Genomic DNA, 17,086 nt, shown 5'->3' on the forward strand with positions numbered 1-17,086 from the left:
ATCCTTTTCTACTTTAAATGTGGGCAGAAAGTCTTGTGTGCTGACATGGGGTGCTCAGCACCACCAGAAGTGCTTCCCTGACAAAGACACCATCGAGCCCCACATCAATCTCCCTGTTCAGTGGGAAGCCTGCTTCTCCCTCTCCCACTCCTCCTGCTTGTGTTCCCCCTCTCTCTGTGTGTCTCTCTCTGTCAAATATATAAATAAAATCTCTTTAAAAAAAATAAAGAGCCTCCCTGACAAAGACAATAAAGGCCTATTAACTGGCTTTTTCTTACACTGGCTCTGAGAGTTGATATCATTATAATGCAAAACAAACAAAAAAACAAAACAAAACAAAAAAAAACAAACCAAGACAAACGTGGAGGGATCACCCAAGGGCTGGTGGTTAACTAGGCCTATTTCTTTAGAGAATTTTTTTTTTTTTTTTTGAGAATATTTTCTCTAAATCAGTTACTACTTCGCCACTCTGTGAAATCAAGTATATCTGTAGTTTTTAGAGTGAATGGTTGTTCACTGTTATTTCCCTCCATTTTTGGCAGGTTCATTGTACTATAGTGTGTTTGCTGATTTTTGTGCGTTTGAATTCCTCGGATCCCTTTAAACCATTGGGATAGAGTTCATAAGGGTTAAAAGGGGAGTTAATATATGTATAGTGTCATGGGGCACCTGGGTGGCCCCGTTGGTTGAGTGATTAAGTCTTGGTTTTGGCTCCGGTCACGATCCCTTGGGTTGTGGGATCGAGCTCTGCTCTGTGTTCTGCCCCTTCGGGTACTCTCAATCTCAAATAAGTCTTTTAAAAAAATATTCAGGGTGCCATCTATGTCTGGCACTGTGGAGGCACTTTACTTTTGTTATTTGATGAAATATTCAAAACAAACTTATGAAATGGATATTTTGGTGCCCATTTTACAGTGAAGGACACTGAGACCTGGAGATGCTAGGTGAAGTTACAGTGTTCTTTTAGCTGGTTAATAGCAGGGGCAAAGTTAGAAAATACTGTGGAATGTTCCTGCCCCTTTTGGGTGATACTTTCAGCCACAGATGCCAGGAAATACATGTGAAAAGATATGTGGGCTGGGTTTATTTTTTTTAATCTAATTTTTTTTAAATAGATTTTTTCTTTCCTATTTATTTGACAGAGAGTGAGAGAGTGCACACAAGTAGGCAGAGTGCCAGTCAGAGGGCAAGGGAGCAGCAGGCTTCCCGCTGAGCAGGGAGCCCAGTGCGGGTCTCCATCCCAGGACCCCAGGATCATAACCTGAGCCAAAGACAGACACTTAACTGACTGAGCCACCCAGGTGCCCCTGTGGTCTGGGTTTAAAACACAAAGCCTAAGTCGGGTTGCCCCATTTTTCTAGGTCTCCTGTGGTCCTCTCCCTTCCCTGACTCCAAAGCTTAATTCCATCTCTTTCAAGGCCTCAGTTTTTGTCTTCCATCCTCTAAATCATTTCTTGCGAAATGGGACGCTGGCTCTGAAAAGTACTCGAGTCTTTCTGCAGACGGGATTGGGGTCCGTGCCAGTCTGTTCTCCAGTGCCAGCTGGGTCATGGCCCTCAAGCATGTGCACGCACAGTGGCTCCGAGGACCGGAGCCCAGTGTGGCTCATTCTCTTCTCAGAACTTAGAAAAACAAAACCAATGAAGAGGAGTCAAATCTCTTTGCCTGAATGGAAGTGAAGCTAGACGAATCCAAAAGAATTCTTGGTTTTGAGGAGGCTTTGCCCTCTTCTTTTGGGCAAGTGACATCTAATTCAATTGGCCCATTAGAAGAGACAGAAGGGCATTAGCAGTTCAGTTGAACCGTGTTTTTGTCTGGAGTGGCTTTGGAGTGGGCAAGCAGTGTGGACTAAGACATACTGGGGGAACAACTGGAAAAACAACACATTGACACGTGTGCTGGGCACGGAGAGCCTGGAAAAACAATTTTCAAAGTATTTTAGCATTTCAAGTAACCCAGTGGCTTAAAAACAAACCTAAGAAATGATTGCGAGATTAAAGCTGCTTCCCAGATGTCAGACACCACTGATTTGGGGAGAGTATCAAACGCATAGCTACCAGGACAGAATGTCAGGCTCTGGACCCTTTATAGTAACAAAAAAACCCAGGATTTGTGTCTGTTAACCTCCACTCATTCATTATTTCTTGGCCACTACCTCACTGCCGTTTGATTGCTAGCTCCTGCGGCCCACACTGGATCATCTGCTGATAGGTCCATGTTGGCTCGGAAGACCACAAGGCACTTAAGACTTCATGCCTGTTTAAGTGGCACAAATTCAACACTACATGCTTAGGAATCCCAACGTAAGGATTTGGGGACAGCATTGTCTCACCTGGAGCTAGGCTGAAGAAACAGTACGATGTCTTAACCCTGGAGGGAAGTGGCTGTTTCGGACACTGAAAGACAGTGTAACATACATAAAGCCTAGGAGACCGCACACTTATGGGCCCTTTAAAGGATTTTCGGAGGTTTCTTTCACCACACCCCACATTTCCCAAAACCGATTCTGGGAACTGAGTCCCCGTGGAAGATAGGGTTCCTTGGTAAACGCTTGTCGAATGAAGAAATGCCTCTTGATGATTCTAGGAGTCACCATTCATAAAGAACCTCATCTTTTCTCCTCTTCTCCTTCCCACCGCATGGTTTTGTTTGTGAAAAAGGGGAAAGTAGGAAGAGAGACTAGATATCTGGAAATAATAAAAAGTAGTGGTATATACTCTTCCATTGTTGTTCGGTTTCCATAGGAGAAATTTAGCATGATTTATGAATCTTTTACTAGCACTGTTGATCCTGACTTGAGAAGAGGAAAAAATGCTAAGTGTTGATAATAAAATCACAGAACAGCCAGAGTTCTGTAATAGGGCTCTTGGCCTATGGCAGACAAGCAAACAGAAACCCAGTCCTTCTCTTTTTCTTCTTGCTCTTTTAGGGAATAGGAAAAATAAGGTTAAGTAAGAGTTTGGTTCGGTTTGCAGAGGTGAAGGCAGGTTTGCCTGTGTTGGGCGATGTCCGGGTGCCTCTAACACAATGAGGCGCCTCACCCTCTGAGGTGAGGGGGCTGAGTCATACCTTGGGGCTTTGTTGCTGAGTCACTAGCTTCCCAAAGTGGTTTTCTCCAGGAGGGGCACATTCATCCTGCCGCCTTCCTCCCCACCCCAGCAGCGTGCTCTGGAGGACCCGTGGATGTGACCGCGTCAAGTGGGGCGGACGGCCCCTCTCCTTGACTCAGCTTCTGCCCTGACCGAGGGGGTCTGGGAGTGGAGTCTGCAGAAAAGGTGGCCCTGTTCAGTGGAAAGGATTTCTGAGTCGATAGATCGCCACAGCTGGCTGCAGCGTAAGTGCGAGTGGATCTTCCACACTGGCGTGGCCACTACCCCTGCTAATTTAAACGAGGGGAGGCTTCCTGGCGCTGCTGCGATGGAAGTCGGGGATTAGAACCTCATAGTTAAAAATACAATCCCTGCCATTCATTGAGAATTCCAGAGGACTCTGAAATGTTTGTGAATTGGCAAGTGAATGGTAGAGACCGGAAGCATGCACCAAAATAATGCTTCTGGTCTTGTATCATCTTTTATTAGAGGATCCTGAAAAAATCCCCTATTTATATAGGACTTATTCCTGTGAGCTGCCTAAGTGAAAATCAGAGCAGAACCTTTCAGCTATAAATTCCTTGTGGTTTCGAAGAAGGATGAGCTGTCTAGGAGGCACGCTTCCATTATGGGAACAGTCACCTTTATTGGGTGGCATGAGACCGTTTTTATGGCTTTGGGATTTAATCTGTGAATGATACGAATGCTTTGCTAATGGAGGTGTCAGTGATGTACCTTTGCAGCCTAACTTTTTTTTTTTTCCCTAACCTCTTCCTATCTTTTATTCTAATGCATTGGACCAGCAAGAGATAGTACCGTCCAGGATTTGGGCAGAACAGAAAAAGAATTGTAACATAGTGGTGTGCAAGTTGCTTTGTGGCAAAGAATCTTCAATTAGGGTGACAATAGGAAGGATGAAAACCTGGGAAGGAGTTTGATGGCTTTGGAAATAAACTAAAACAGTTCAGCCAGGTGACATGCCAGCACTTGATTTCCAATTATCAGTGTATTGTAGTTCAAAAGCCTACTCCCGGTTGTTATCCAACTGGACTGATAGGGTGAAGCAGAGGGGAATAGCTTAATAGATGGCTACAAATCAGATTAGGTTGCCAGTTTAGAAGTGGGCTGCGAGCTATCACAGCGATGATAGCTCTCCTTGCTATAAGTCCCCACCCCCACCCCCACCCCGGGCTCAGGGGCTCACAAGTGATCAGTTTCCACTAGGTTCTGGTTTTAGGTGACAGCAGAGGACGTAACTTGGAGGAGTGTACATCTGGGTCTGGGAGAATTAATAAGTGTGCACTCCAGCTGTCTTTGTTCTTGTGGTTAAGACCCACCTCTGGTGTCAGTCGGAATAGCTGAGTACCCCTGGCAAAAAAACAAAACAAAACAAAAGACACCACTCAAAGAAATGCAAGATATGAGTAAGATACAATGTGTCATTTCCTAGGCCCTGAAATTTAAATAAGAACACACTGCCAGCATGTTTAATGTAATTGAAACACAGGCAGCATTTATTCCCGGAACATAAGAAAGTAAACCAGTGTTTTGCTTCTTTGTATTTTAAATCTCACTGGGGAACATTTCGGGACTTCAGCGTGATTCTCGGACAAGTCTTCTTGCCATCTGGTACGGGATTAAGTATTGGCGTAGCATTTGTTGCCTGCTGACAATGGGTCAAACTTAATTTGGCAAGCCCTCGCTGAGAAATTATCAGCCTCACGCAAATCTGTTTCAATTTCCATTTTTAACATTGATGGTTTTAATTTGCAAAGTTGATTTAGCACTTTCTAAGCAAATAATCTTTAGCTCTGTACATTTGTGATAAAGGGTGATGTGATTAAGAGGGTGGTGAATGGGTTTCGTAAATCAAAAACCATCCTAATGTCTTGGTTAAGTGTCTGCCTTTGCCTCAGGTCAGGATCCCGGGTCTTGGAATGGAGTCCTGTGCTGGGATTTCCTGTGAGACATCTCCCTGTGCCTCCCTACTACTTCCCCTGCTTCTGTGCTCTCTCTCTCTGTCAAATAAATAAAAATATTTTTTTAAAAAAGATTTTATTTATTTATTTGACAGACAGAGGTCACAAGTAGGCAGAGAGAGGAGGAAGCAGGCTCCCTTGCCAAGCAGAGATTCTGATGTGGGGCTCGATCCCAGGACCCCTGGATCATGACCTGAGCTGAAGGCAGAGGCTTAACACACTGAGCCACCCAGGCACCCCAAATAAATAAAAATCTTAAAAAAATTAAAAAATTAAAGAAGCAAAGGAAGATAGTTTACATATGCTCTAAGTTGGTTTGTGAGTATTATGAGGGTTGCATGGGTATTGTTTTGCAAATGCTTACTATGTACAGAACACTTAGCTATGCCCCATAGGATCATTTCTGTCATTGAAAGAGCTTATGTTCCATTTAATATTAGCAACCCCCCTCCCCGGCCCCCAACAAAGAGAGAGTGAAGGGAGAACTTGAAGAGAGCCTGGGATGGTCAGACTAGCACCAAGCGGCGTTTAATGTGAATTGAGTTTTGAATCAGTTGACCTTGGTTTTACAACCTCAGGCTGCCTTTAAATTCCCATCTCATTGGTGTGGTTCTCTTGAACTGCCTAGCTAGTTTGTGGTGGAAAAGAAGAGGCAGGTTGGAGGCTACTTCTAAGCCCTGTCCTAACAGCTCTGTTGCTGGCAGGGAGCCCCGAGTAATGGCTGACAGTAGTGTGAAACTTGAATATATTAAAGCAGTGAGGGTGGGGTGGAGGGGGAGTAAAAAGGCAGAACACTTACATTGAGAGATGAAATCTTTGCCCATAGAAATAGGCAAGCAGCTTATGTTGCTAAGAACTCTAAATTCTTTCAAAATCAAGCACTCAGAATCATTTCTATTTTTGTATCTTCATATGCTTCCAGCAATACAAAATGTATTACATAGACCTTCTCTATTTCAGAAAGTCTTTGTTGTGTGGCTTCCTTCCATAAAGTTAGTGTAATAGGTCGTGGTCATAGGCTGGAGGATAAATTCATCCCAAAATGCCAGGCTTTTTCTTGGACTGTACGAAGCAGGTGGGTTCTATTTTTACAGGTTAAGATTTTATCTTCGCCTTTGATGGTTCTGCTGTTAGTCAGGGTTTTATATTTACAGAATGCCCTTTATTTTTATACCTGCCTAGTGCATTGTGCACAGTAGGTGAACAGTGCATGCTGTTGAGTAACCTTGAACCCACGTCGTCAGCCTGGGGCTTGGCGAGGCCACCTTCCTTAAACTGATGGCTGGGGAGGTGAGCCTGGGAGGCCCTGTGAACTGGTCGTGAAACCTGTAGGTGACTTCGGCTGTCATTACTTTCCCTGAACAGACCTATTTTACCCTTGCAACAAGGAACTCTCATGTTTGTTAGCTCCTTTCACTCCTGTGGGTGCTCATGGATCTGGGTTCTGAGACCAGGGTGGGTGAAGTGGCTTGTCCAACAAGGTCACACAGGATCAGAGGTAACATTAAGACTCAGGTATGTGTGGGCACCTGAGTGGCTCAGTCAACCAGTTAAGCATGTGAGACCAAGGACCCCGGGGGGACTTGGATCCCAGCTGTCCTTGGGATAGGAGTCTAGAGGTGGGATGGAGAGCGGATTGTTAGTGTCGGGGAGGGGTGGAAGGTTGGAGTAAAACCGGAAGGACTGGAGGAGGGGAAGTCTGGAGGCCCCCGTGTTCCTCAAGGTGGAAGGTCATGCAGGAGGCTGGAGAGGGGGAAACAGGAGCTAAGTTAATGATTCTCTGGAGGCTGATGGGAGGGACCAGGCCCGCAGTGGAGGGAGACCAGGAGGGTGGCGAGATTGCCCCCTCTTCTGCCCGTTTCAACAATGTTTCAACCTCCAACACAGAATTTCCCTAGTAAATTAAATGGCTTTCTAAATCCGTGTCTCTATTGAAAAACATACTAGTTCAAGAAGGAAAAATTATTCCACACAACAGTTTTTCAGCCAAACATCATCTCAGAGAAATGTTGACTTTTCTTGCCCCTGAGCGAAAACTGCAGTTCTTAAGCAACTGAAGCTCGTTTCAGACCTGAATCCTTCTCTGATCAGAGACTCCTGATGTGTTGGAGTGAGGAGTGGGTTGGCTCTTTCTGTGACTGTGGAATGGGGCGGACTAGGAAATAAGTAGTGGTCGCAGAGGCCCCCAAAGAAAGAGATGACCACTCCCATTATCTTGTTATCTGCACCACCGGGGTCTCCCTGTGAAGCGCTTACGAGGTTTGTTGTTGTTGTTGTTTTTCTTAAAGCCCAGAAAAGAGGCTTTTTGGTGTCAGGAAAAGTTTTTCTTTTCTTTCGGAACTGGTATTCTTTTTCCTTATAAACAGTATGTGGCCAGGTGATTGATTTCCATTTTCCTAATTCTTTCTTTGCCCCTCGACATTGACAAGCCAAATCTACAGCTTATCTAAAGTCTCGTTTTAGTACCCTATGACCTGTGTTACCATGCCTTGTTTTCCTTTTTGTCATGTTGTACCTTCATGAGTGTCTTTGTTTTTACTGCTTATGAAAACAACTCATAGTCACTGTTAAAAACCTGGGAAGTACAAGGGAGTTATGATAAGAAAAAAAAAGTGCCAGCAGACCTCTTATTCTCATGTATCACCGTCAATAGTTTGATATCTTTTTCCTTTTTTGTTCCATTTTCTGTATGACAGTGATACAGCATATTATTCCTCGGACACACATATGTAGGGAGAATGAATATATATAAATTTTTAGGAGAAAGGAGACTTTTAAAAAAAACAGCAGAGACATTGGTTTGAAGGCAGCAAGGGAGTGACATCGGGGAAGAGGCGGGAGCAGCAGGCTAGCTCTACCGCGGGTCCTGGCAGACAGTAAAGTTACACTGAGAAATCCGAGAAAGGAAATGAGTCAGTAACTGAGAGGGAGCGGAGATGAGACAGCGGTGTGACCGACAGAGCCAGTGGCTTAGCCTGCCTTTGGGAACGGGCGATGGGAGCAAAGTGATTTGTTTGCACAATAGCAGAATGTAGCTTTCCTATCAAATCATCAGCGATGTATCAAGTTCTTGTGAGCAGTGCCCATGCTTTTGACATTCGGCCCGGGAGCCACCCTGGACATCCTAGGAGCTGAGCGTTTAGAGCAAAGCTGGTGTCGGGTCCACGGGTGGGTGTGCTAAGACTAGGAATTCCAGTGGCTTTCTTCTCAGAGTTGTTTCTGAGCAATGAGAATTGCTTTCTTCAGACTCCCTCTTGTACTCTAGTCTTTGGGCAATACCATGAGTGACACTTTTAATTAACAAATCTGCTGGGAACAAAACTCCTTTCAAAGTGTTGGCCGGGCGTGCGGTTTTGAAGGTTGGTTTGAGGAGGCTCCCACGGTCCTGGGGGAGTTCTGGGACTTGGAAGCCACAGTCGAGTTGTACCTCACTGGGGTCAGACCTCTCTGGGATGGGGCCAGAGGGTCCTCCCAGAATGCCCCAGCATTCGGTTCCGGGGGATGGAGGCTGGCCAGCTGTGGTGATATCCTTAGGCAAGCTGGGCTCATTTATCACTTGGGGTGTGGGCCTTCCTGCTCTCCCTAGATTCAGGGGCCATAGCCTTCTGGTTCAGAATGGGAGAGGAGAGTGGGGACCAGCATTGTCCCGGCTCCTGTGTCATTCCTACCACTGACCGGTAGCTGCATGTCAGACCACAGCAGACCTGCATCACTTCTCTCCCCCCACCCTCCCATTCCCCCCATTTCTCCCACCAGCGGCTGCGCTCTTGGTGCTCCTGGTGAAGAAGCATGGAGATCCATGGTGTCAGAGGGTCTGAGAAAGGTTCATGAAAGAGAGAAGAATTCCTTTTCCTTCCGGTAGCATTGTGGAAAGTATGTAGGATAGACCTACCTTGGAAAAACATGTTTCCATAGTGTGGGTCCTCAAGGAATGGTTAGTCAAAGGGTTTCTTAGCTCTTAATTACTTTGCTAAAGGGAGTTTACTTAACTCTGACATCCTCATCAATGAGGGTTCCTGACTCTGAAGGACAGTGACAAATCGCCGGAGGCTGGTGATGTGTTTCCACTTGACAAGAAGCTGACACAAGGATTTTATGAAAACTTTCAACAGAATTATAATTGTTAAGCTGAAGGTGTAACTAAGACCATTGTTTCCTTCTTTTTCATCTTTCTGTGCTTGAGTAAGTGATTGTCCTCTCTTTAGTTGGGTCTTTCCCCCTCTATTTGTGTTTTTCTGAACTGGACAGTCTTGGGTTGTTGTTTTTTTTTTTTTACACTTCCCCCTCTCCTGTGTGCTCATGCGTGCACCCCGAATGCGTGCTCTCTCTCAGAAAAAGAAAATCTTTGCTTTTTTTTTTACTTTATTATTTTAGGTAAGTCTTAAAATTTTTTTAAAAATTTATTTTTTAATTAACATAGAACATATTTTTATCCCCAGGGGACAGGTCTGTGAATCGCCAGGTTTACACACTTCACAGCACTCGCCATAGCACTTACCCTCCCCAGTGTCCATAACCCAACCCCCACCCCCCACAACCCTCAGTTTGTTTTGTAAGATTAAGAGTCTCTTATGGTTAGGACAGTCTTGGTTTTAGTTTTTATTTTACCCTGTTCATTTTGGATTATGTTTTAAGGACTGCTGAGGGCTCCGACAGTATGGAGACTCAACAGTTAAACTTAATTACGCTTCCTCTACCTTTAATCACACTCATTTAAAGGCCTTCTTGGGAAAACAGCCAAATTTTCACTCAAGACGGTGGATGAGCTCCCCGTTCCTGTAACTTGCTGTCTAGGACAAAGAAATCTGAGGAAGTTTAGCAGAGGCAGCATTCAAATGTGAGGAAACAGATGCAAAAGAAGAGACAAGTACAACTCCAGTGAGGGGGGATAGCCCTGATGTAGGATTAGATTTAATGGTAGTAATAGCGGTTCTGGACAAGCCAAGGATTCAAAGAGAGCCATTGTTATTCAAAATCAAGGTGTGTTTTACCAAAAGAACAATCAGGCTCCTTTGGATCTAGAAGGGTCGGTAGTGCGTGGGGGTTGACGCTGACAATTACTTTGGGAGAGGCAAGCCTAGCTGCAAGGCTTAGAACAAGAGGCTGACGTTCAGTTTCTGCAATCAGAGTTTGTTTTTGATAACTGTGGAAAGAACTCGGCTGCAACTCGTAAAACGAAGCTATTGTACTAGGTGAATATGTTCATCTTTTAAAGAAAAATATAATAAAATCTCAGAAAAAAGTTTATGTCACGGGGTACATGAAGCACCAGGAATGACTTATATGATATGGTTTGCGAGGAGGCCGACAAAGCCGGAGGTCTGTCCATCTTTCTTCTTCTTCTTTTTTTTAAGATTTTATTTATTTATTTAAGAGAGAGAGAGAGATCACAAATAGGCAGAGAGGCAGGCAGAGGGAGAGGGGGAAACAGGCTCGCCGCCGAGCAGGGAGCGCCATGCGAGCAGGGAGCGCCATACTGGGCTCGATCCCAGGACCCTGAGATCATGACCTGAGCCAAAGGCAGAGGCTTAACCCACTGAGCCCCCCAGGCACCCCTCTGTCCATCTTTCTTCGGACATATGGAAACTCTGGGCAGAAGCTTATGTTGGGCCATTTTCTCTGAGATTAAGTGACAATAACGGATCCTGGAAGTTGTGTATGACCTAAAGTCTAATCATGTCTTTGCCCTCAGAAGTCTTCATGCCTTGACGGTTGGGTTTCTCCATCATCTGTCTTCCTGTCTTTCTACACTTACATCCTGCTGCTCTGTACTCCAGCTTCCCAGTTGTTACCTTGATGAATCGAACGTAAGCTTCTTGAGGGTCTTACGTATTACCCGTGTGGACCGCACAGTGCCTTCCTTGGTCTTAGTAGAGCTCAGTCATGTCATGTTCACCAGGTTGGTTTCAAAAGCCCCGGCTTTGGCTGAGACCAGCAGAGATGTCCTTGTTACGTCAGTTATGCGATCCGCAGAGCATGGGAGGGTTGGTGGGGCAGGAGCATGGTCCTGCTTTGGGAGAGGAGTTCCCACCATGGCATCCCAGTGATTGAATGGCAGCGATGCATCTGAGAGGCTGGGGAGGGAAGACTCCTTGGCTGAGAGGAGATACACACTGGTGAGGCAGAAAACCTGTAAGAGGGTTTCTGCATCTAGGGACGGCTGGGACAACCAAGTCATGGGCTTCTAGTCAGAGAGTCCCTGCTGGAGCCCTTGCATGGAGGGTATGTGGGCAGGCGTGACCTTGGATGAAAACAAACACAGTGTGTCAGCCATTTGTAAGCAGATCCTAAGGGAGGAAGAGCTGATGTCATTTAACTCTTGTGCTGTTATTGGTGATGGTGATAATGATAGTCATGCTGACAATTAAAAAGATAATTGTTTTCCTTCTTTTAGTCACATAGAAAAAATCACCACATGGCAAGACCCTAGGAAGGCGATGAATCAGCCCCTGAATCCCATGAACCTCCACTCTGCAGCCACGTCCACCCCAGCACCCCAGAGGTCCATGGCCGTGTCTCAGCCGAATCTCGGTAAGCCCAGAGCGTCCGCTTGGAGCTGCATGAACAAGTGTTGAACCCAGAGGCTCTGGAGCTCGAAGCAGCTCCGGCTGGCTCGGTGTTGACTTGCGCACCCACATAGTCTTCGGGTGCGTCACCCTTCTGCCATCTTTGCTTTTTTTCTTGGCGTCTTTGCTACCCGTTCACAGTTTTGCTGCCTAGGTTCACACTGTGGTTCCTGCATCTCCTTCAGTTGCCTCAGTTGGAGTGTTTTGAAAAATCATTTAGGCCTCCTTTCTTCATCTAGGCTAAGGCGAGTACACATCCCCATTCCGTGAATTTGGTTCCTGAAGACCGCCACAGGTGCAGTTCTGATCTCAGATCCCTTTCTTTCCTCTTATTATTTTGCATAATGTGTGATTGATACCAGGCTTGGTGCCTTCATGCCTCATCTCATTCAGCTCACAACAACCGGACAAGAAGTGATGGCATTCCCATTTTGTGAATGGGGAAGCTTTCTCAAGGTCGTACAGCTTGTGGATAGTGGAGTTTGGAGTTTGAACTGAGGCTGGTATGGTTTAGAAGGCATTCAGCCTTCCCCTAATCTGCAGGGGGCTTGTTGAGATAACTGCCCCAGGACACTGCAGCTTACTCTTCACCTCGTTTAGAATGTTTAACTGATTTTAGAAGTGAGAAAAGACTATCTTCTGCTAATGGCTTTTACTAAAGAACTAAAATTCTGCCCACTAGAGATGGTCCGATATGAACTGGTCTGCTGCAGCAGCATAACTAATCAGCTTTTATTGTAGCCATTCCCCCACACCCCCAGAGGCTAAGAATAAAGGGTACTTTTATGGTTTTATAAAAGGCGGTGCCATTTTAAGATAACATTTCTATTTAAGATCAGATATCCAGATATTGCTTCATACACAGAATAGTTAATTTTAGAGTGAAAAGAATCTCCTGTTGGATTTTTCAGGAATGAACAGGATAAAAATGGAACCATTATTCCCAGACACCTTCCCTCACTCTGTGACTTAGCCAAAGTGAGTATGAACTCAAGTAAACCCGAGTCTGCTTCAAGTAAATATATTGTCTGTTCTTCCAGGAAGTCTGGATCTACCATTTTAAAGCTTGCAGATGTAAAATATATCCAGAAGCAAAGGACTTGGAATAACTTCTGTTGTATCTCGTATCTAACAGGCAGATCAAGGAAAATGGTACCAATTCTTTTACCAGCAGTGGTAAACTGAAACTTCCCATGACTCATTTGTCCCAAATACATAAGAGCTCAAATAGAAAGCAGTTGCAGGCGTATTAAAGGAACCTCAAATTAGGTAGCATTAGACGGGTTTCAAGGTTTCTTTTAGCCATTTAATTTTCATTAAAAATTCTAAAGACTCATTATTAAAGTATTAACTTTCGTTTTATAATCCTTTATAGTTGGAAAAAAAAGTCTTTAATTGGACTCAGTTAAAAAAATGCAAACATTTTTTCGAAGCATTCAAAAATAAGCTTTTCTCGGATCCCCCATTCCGGGAGTCCTCTAGTGATTCTGGTCAGGGGGATCTGTTTTTGTTACATGAATTCTAGCATCCTTGACCTATTGTTCTGCACCTTGCCTCTTCTGCTTTGGTATCTGTACACAGAGAGCTGCCTTACTCTTGTGAAAGATTTCCTAATCTTCCCAACATAGCGATATGCCACAGTGAATGTATTTAACTGGCAGCCCCCATCTGATGGGTACTTAGGTTGTTACTAGTGTTGCTAGTGCTTCAATACACTATACTGGAATGAATATCCTTGTTTACGTTGTTTATGTATTTGCCTTCATTTTTGAAAAGTTGTGCAACAAGTGGATTAATTAAATTAGAAGGAGTTTGAATGCTTGAAACTTAACACTGACGGCACACATGAGTTGGCGTGTGCTTGGGCGCCCTCCTCCCGCAGAAGCACCATTGTTGGTAGAGTGTATCCAAAGAAACTGGAATCTGAGTGTTGGGACCATGTTTACTTCTTGCTGAGTTACAGTACCTTACTTTCCAGCTTTCTGATAAATCGAAGCAGCCAATTTCTCAAGACACATTCTGGGTATTTTCCTAACACTGTTTGGGTATTTGTGCATTATGAAGTGTTACTAGCCTATAGCGAATCACAGATGTGTCCTGAGGATAGACAGGGAACTAGGATGCCAAGTAAGCGCCAAAGACTGAAGACTTGGAATGTGTTCCTAATAGTAAGTGATTTATTCAGAATATGTTTTGTCAGACTGCAGCCCTCCCTGTAGTTTATACTCTTTATTACCGATTTTTGAAACTAGAAAGACCAGGTCCTTCTACTTCTTAAATCTGAATTCTGGTTTTTTCAATAGAACATAACTAACCACTAAGTGAACTAAGTGGTATGTCTCCTTCACAGGGAGGTATTTATGTACAGATGAAAATATCAAAATACAGTTAATAATATTATTATTATATATGTAATATTATAATATAGGGTGATAAAATTAGTATCTTTAATAAGCTAATTGTATATTTTATAGAGCTGTTATATAATTTGTGATATTGCTAAATTCATTCAGAAATAAATCTCTTTTTTTTTGGATTCTATGTTTTACTGTAGGTTAGGTTCATGGATTTGGGAATCAGACTGTGAAAATTTGAAACCTGGCTTTGCCCATTACTAGCTTGATGACTTGTTACTTAATTTTGCCCTAGTTTCCCTATTTATAAAATGAAGATTATTATTGTATGAGGAGATTATTATGAGTTTATATATGTAAAGTGCATAGATGTGGTGCCTGGCACATAACAAGCTGTAATTGTTTTATTCTTATTGTTAATATTATTCCTTGTGGAAAGAAAAGTTTTATTGCATATTTTATTCAGTGTTAGGTTTGAAGATAATGTCATTGTTTATCATAAAAGCTCTCAATAAAAAGATTTATTGGGGCACCTGGGTGGCTCAGTGGGTTAAAACCTCTGCCTTTGGCTCAGGTCATGACCATGGGGTGTTGGGATTGAGCCCCGCATGGGGCTTACTGCTCAGCCGGGAGCCTGCTTCCCTTCCTCTCTCTCTGCCTGCCTCTCTGCCTACTTGTGATCCCTGTCTGGCAAATAAATAAATAAAATCTTAAAAAAAAAAAAAAGATTTATTTTGGGCGGGTTAAAGCGCAAAGTACTTTAAATTAGGAACACTGTATTTATTACTTTCAGTGAGTATAGCACCCTCTGGTGGAAATATTTCCGTGCAGGCCCCCCCCCACCCCGCCACCCCCGCCCCCAGGAAGCTTATCAGGGAATACCTTATTTTTTCAGTGTATCTGTTCCTGAAATGTAGCTTGAAAGTCACATCATATTTTGATTGGCAGAGACCTATCACTTAAAGGTGTCCTGAAGTGAGTGACTTGTAAAAATAGAGTAAACTGTCACCAGGCGGCATCAGTATCCAGTGAAAAGCCATCTGTGTAGGATGGCAGATTTGTTGTGTATCTAAACTCACTAATTTTTTAAATGCCTAAGTAAAATGAAATAGACTCTGCAAAGGAAAAATGGAAAAAAGAAATTAAAAAAAAAAATTTATTTCAGGTACCGGTACCTGGGTGGCTCAGTGGATTAAGCCTCTCTGCCTTTGGTTCAGGCCATGGTCTAAGGGTCCTGGGATCCAGCCCTGCCTAGGGCTCTCTGCTCAGTAGGGAGCCTTTTTCCTCCCCACTCTCTGCCTGCCTCTCTGCCTACTGTGATCTCTCTCTCCCTCTGTCAAATAAATAAATAAAATATTTAAAAAAAAAGATACTCAACATCATTGATCACCAGGGAAATGCAAATCAAACAAAACAAAACAAAACCAAAAACCACAGTGAGATATTACCTTACACTAGTCAGAATGTCCAGTATCAAAAAACAAGAAATAACAAGTGTTGGTGAGGATATGGAGAAAAAGGAACCCTCTTGGGGCCCCTGAGCAGCTCAGTCATTAAGCGTCTGCCTTCAACTTGGATCTTGATCCCAGGTTCTGGAATCAAGCCCTGAATCGGGCTCCCTGCTTGGCGGGAAGACCTGCTTTCCCTCTCCCAGTTCCTCTGCTTGTGTTCCTACTCTCGCTGTATCTCTCTCTGTCAAATAAATAACTAAAATCTTTAAAATATTCTTTTTATTTCAGAGAACCATCTCTGGCTTGGTCTATGAAATTTTTGTTTTTTTATTTGCCAAATCAGGAGCAGATGGGTGACTTTTGTGTCTCAGTCGCCAGAGGTGCCCAGTAAATGGAAGAAGAAAGGAGGATCTTGGAGAATTTCAGAGAGTAAGAGAATAGATCATCTCTGGGTGGAAGCCATATTTTTTTTTAGATAAAGATTTTATTTAAAAGAGAGGGAGAGGGACAGCACAAGCAGAGGGGAGAGGGAGAAGCAGACTTCCCGTGGAGCAGGGAACCCAGTGAAGGGCTCAGTCCCAGGACCCTGAGATCATGACCTGAGCCAAAGGCAGACACCCAGCCAACCTAGCCACCCAGGTGCCCCAGGGTGGAAGCTGTATTGCTTGGGGCTGACAACTTTCTTAGAATCCATGCTCTTCTGTAACAGTGAAGGGGGAAAATATCTGTATATCTGAAAGTTGACTTTTTTTCATAACACAAACCACATAGGACCTTGTATTGTTTAAGTGGTTTGTTGGTCTCATTGATCATTATTAATACCCACTGGATTTTTTTGAAGGGGGGGGAATGAAACAAACGGAGAAAAAAAGAACTCTACACAGGGCCTAGTCTAATATATAGGGTGGAGGGCTTGGGGGAAACTGGGGCCGGCTAAGGAAATTAGTTAGGCTGTTAGGGTGTTAGCGTGGTGAAAGGGGTAGGGTGGAAGCAGGGAACTTTTCTGACTGGTGGTTCATGGGAAGAACTTGGAGTCAGAGCTGAGTTTCTCTTGGGTTAGACATTTACTAGTTTTGTTTGTCATGAGCCTCTCTAAGTCTTGTTGTCCTTCCTTGTAAAGTGGTGGTGATGACAGCAAACATACGTGGCCACTCTGATGCCTATCTCCTAAACGTTGTCTTGAGTACTTGACACATAGGAAGCCCCCAGAGAAGTATGATGTTGTACCTGTTCTTGTTAGCTGGTAGCCTCATTTTCCCTCACTGTTCTGGCCGCTGTGTACTTGGGAGGAAGAGCTTGCGGTGTGCACTCTTGGAAAGCTGGCCTGCTCCTCTCTCGGGAAAACTCAGCCATGGTGCTCATAGCCTGATTCATTTGGGCACTTTCATTTACGCATTGCAAGGATAAGTTGGTGGACCCCAGAGAGCAGTCGTGAGAAGACAGAAGAGGCACGTTCTCGCGACCCGGCTCTTTCTCCATCAGATCATTAACAGGGGGTTTGTGACAAGTAGGCACACTCAAGCTGCACATGAAGGACATTGCTGTCTGGACAAGTGTGACGGGCAAGGTTTTCCCATTTCTCGGCACGTGCATACCAAAATCACGTAGCGACTTAAAATATCTCCATATTTTAAAATGTTATTGCCC

At 44.1% G+C, this 17,086-nt stretch overlaps 1 protein-coding gene across 3 annotated transcripts in view; it reads left to right on the forward strand.

The window, feature by feature from the left end:
• The window catches only part of WWTR1 (WW domain containing transcription regulator 1), a 139,158-nt gene that overhangs the window by 70,728 nt on the left and 51,344 nt on the right, over window positions 1-17,086 (forward strand). For all 3 annotated transcript variants that reach the window (XM_032345783.1, XM_032345773.1, XM_032345793.1), the window contains exon 3: window positions 11,463-11,599. In XM_032345783.1, coding sequence (XP_032201674.1) covers window positions 11,463-11,599 — 137 coding nt within the window. The remainder of the gene's footprint in view (window positions 1-11,462; window positions 11,600-17,086) is intronic.

Source organism: Mustela erminea, chromosome 1 (genome assembly GCF_009829155.1).
Source record: "Mustela erminea isolate mMusErm1 chromosome 1, mMusErm1.Pri, whole genome shotgun sequence".
Taxonomy (NCBI): domain Eukaryota; kingdom Metazoa; phylum Chordata; class Mammalia; order Carnivora; family Mustelidae; genus Mustela; species Mustela erminea.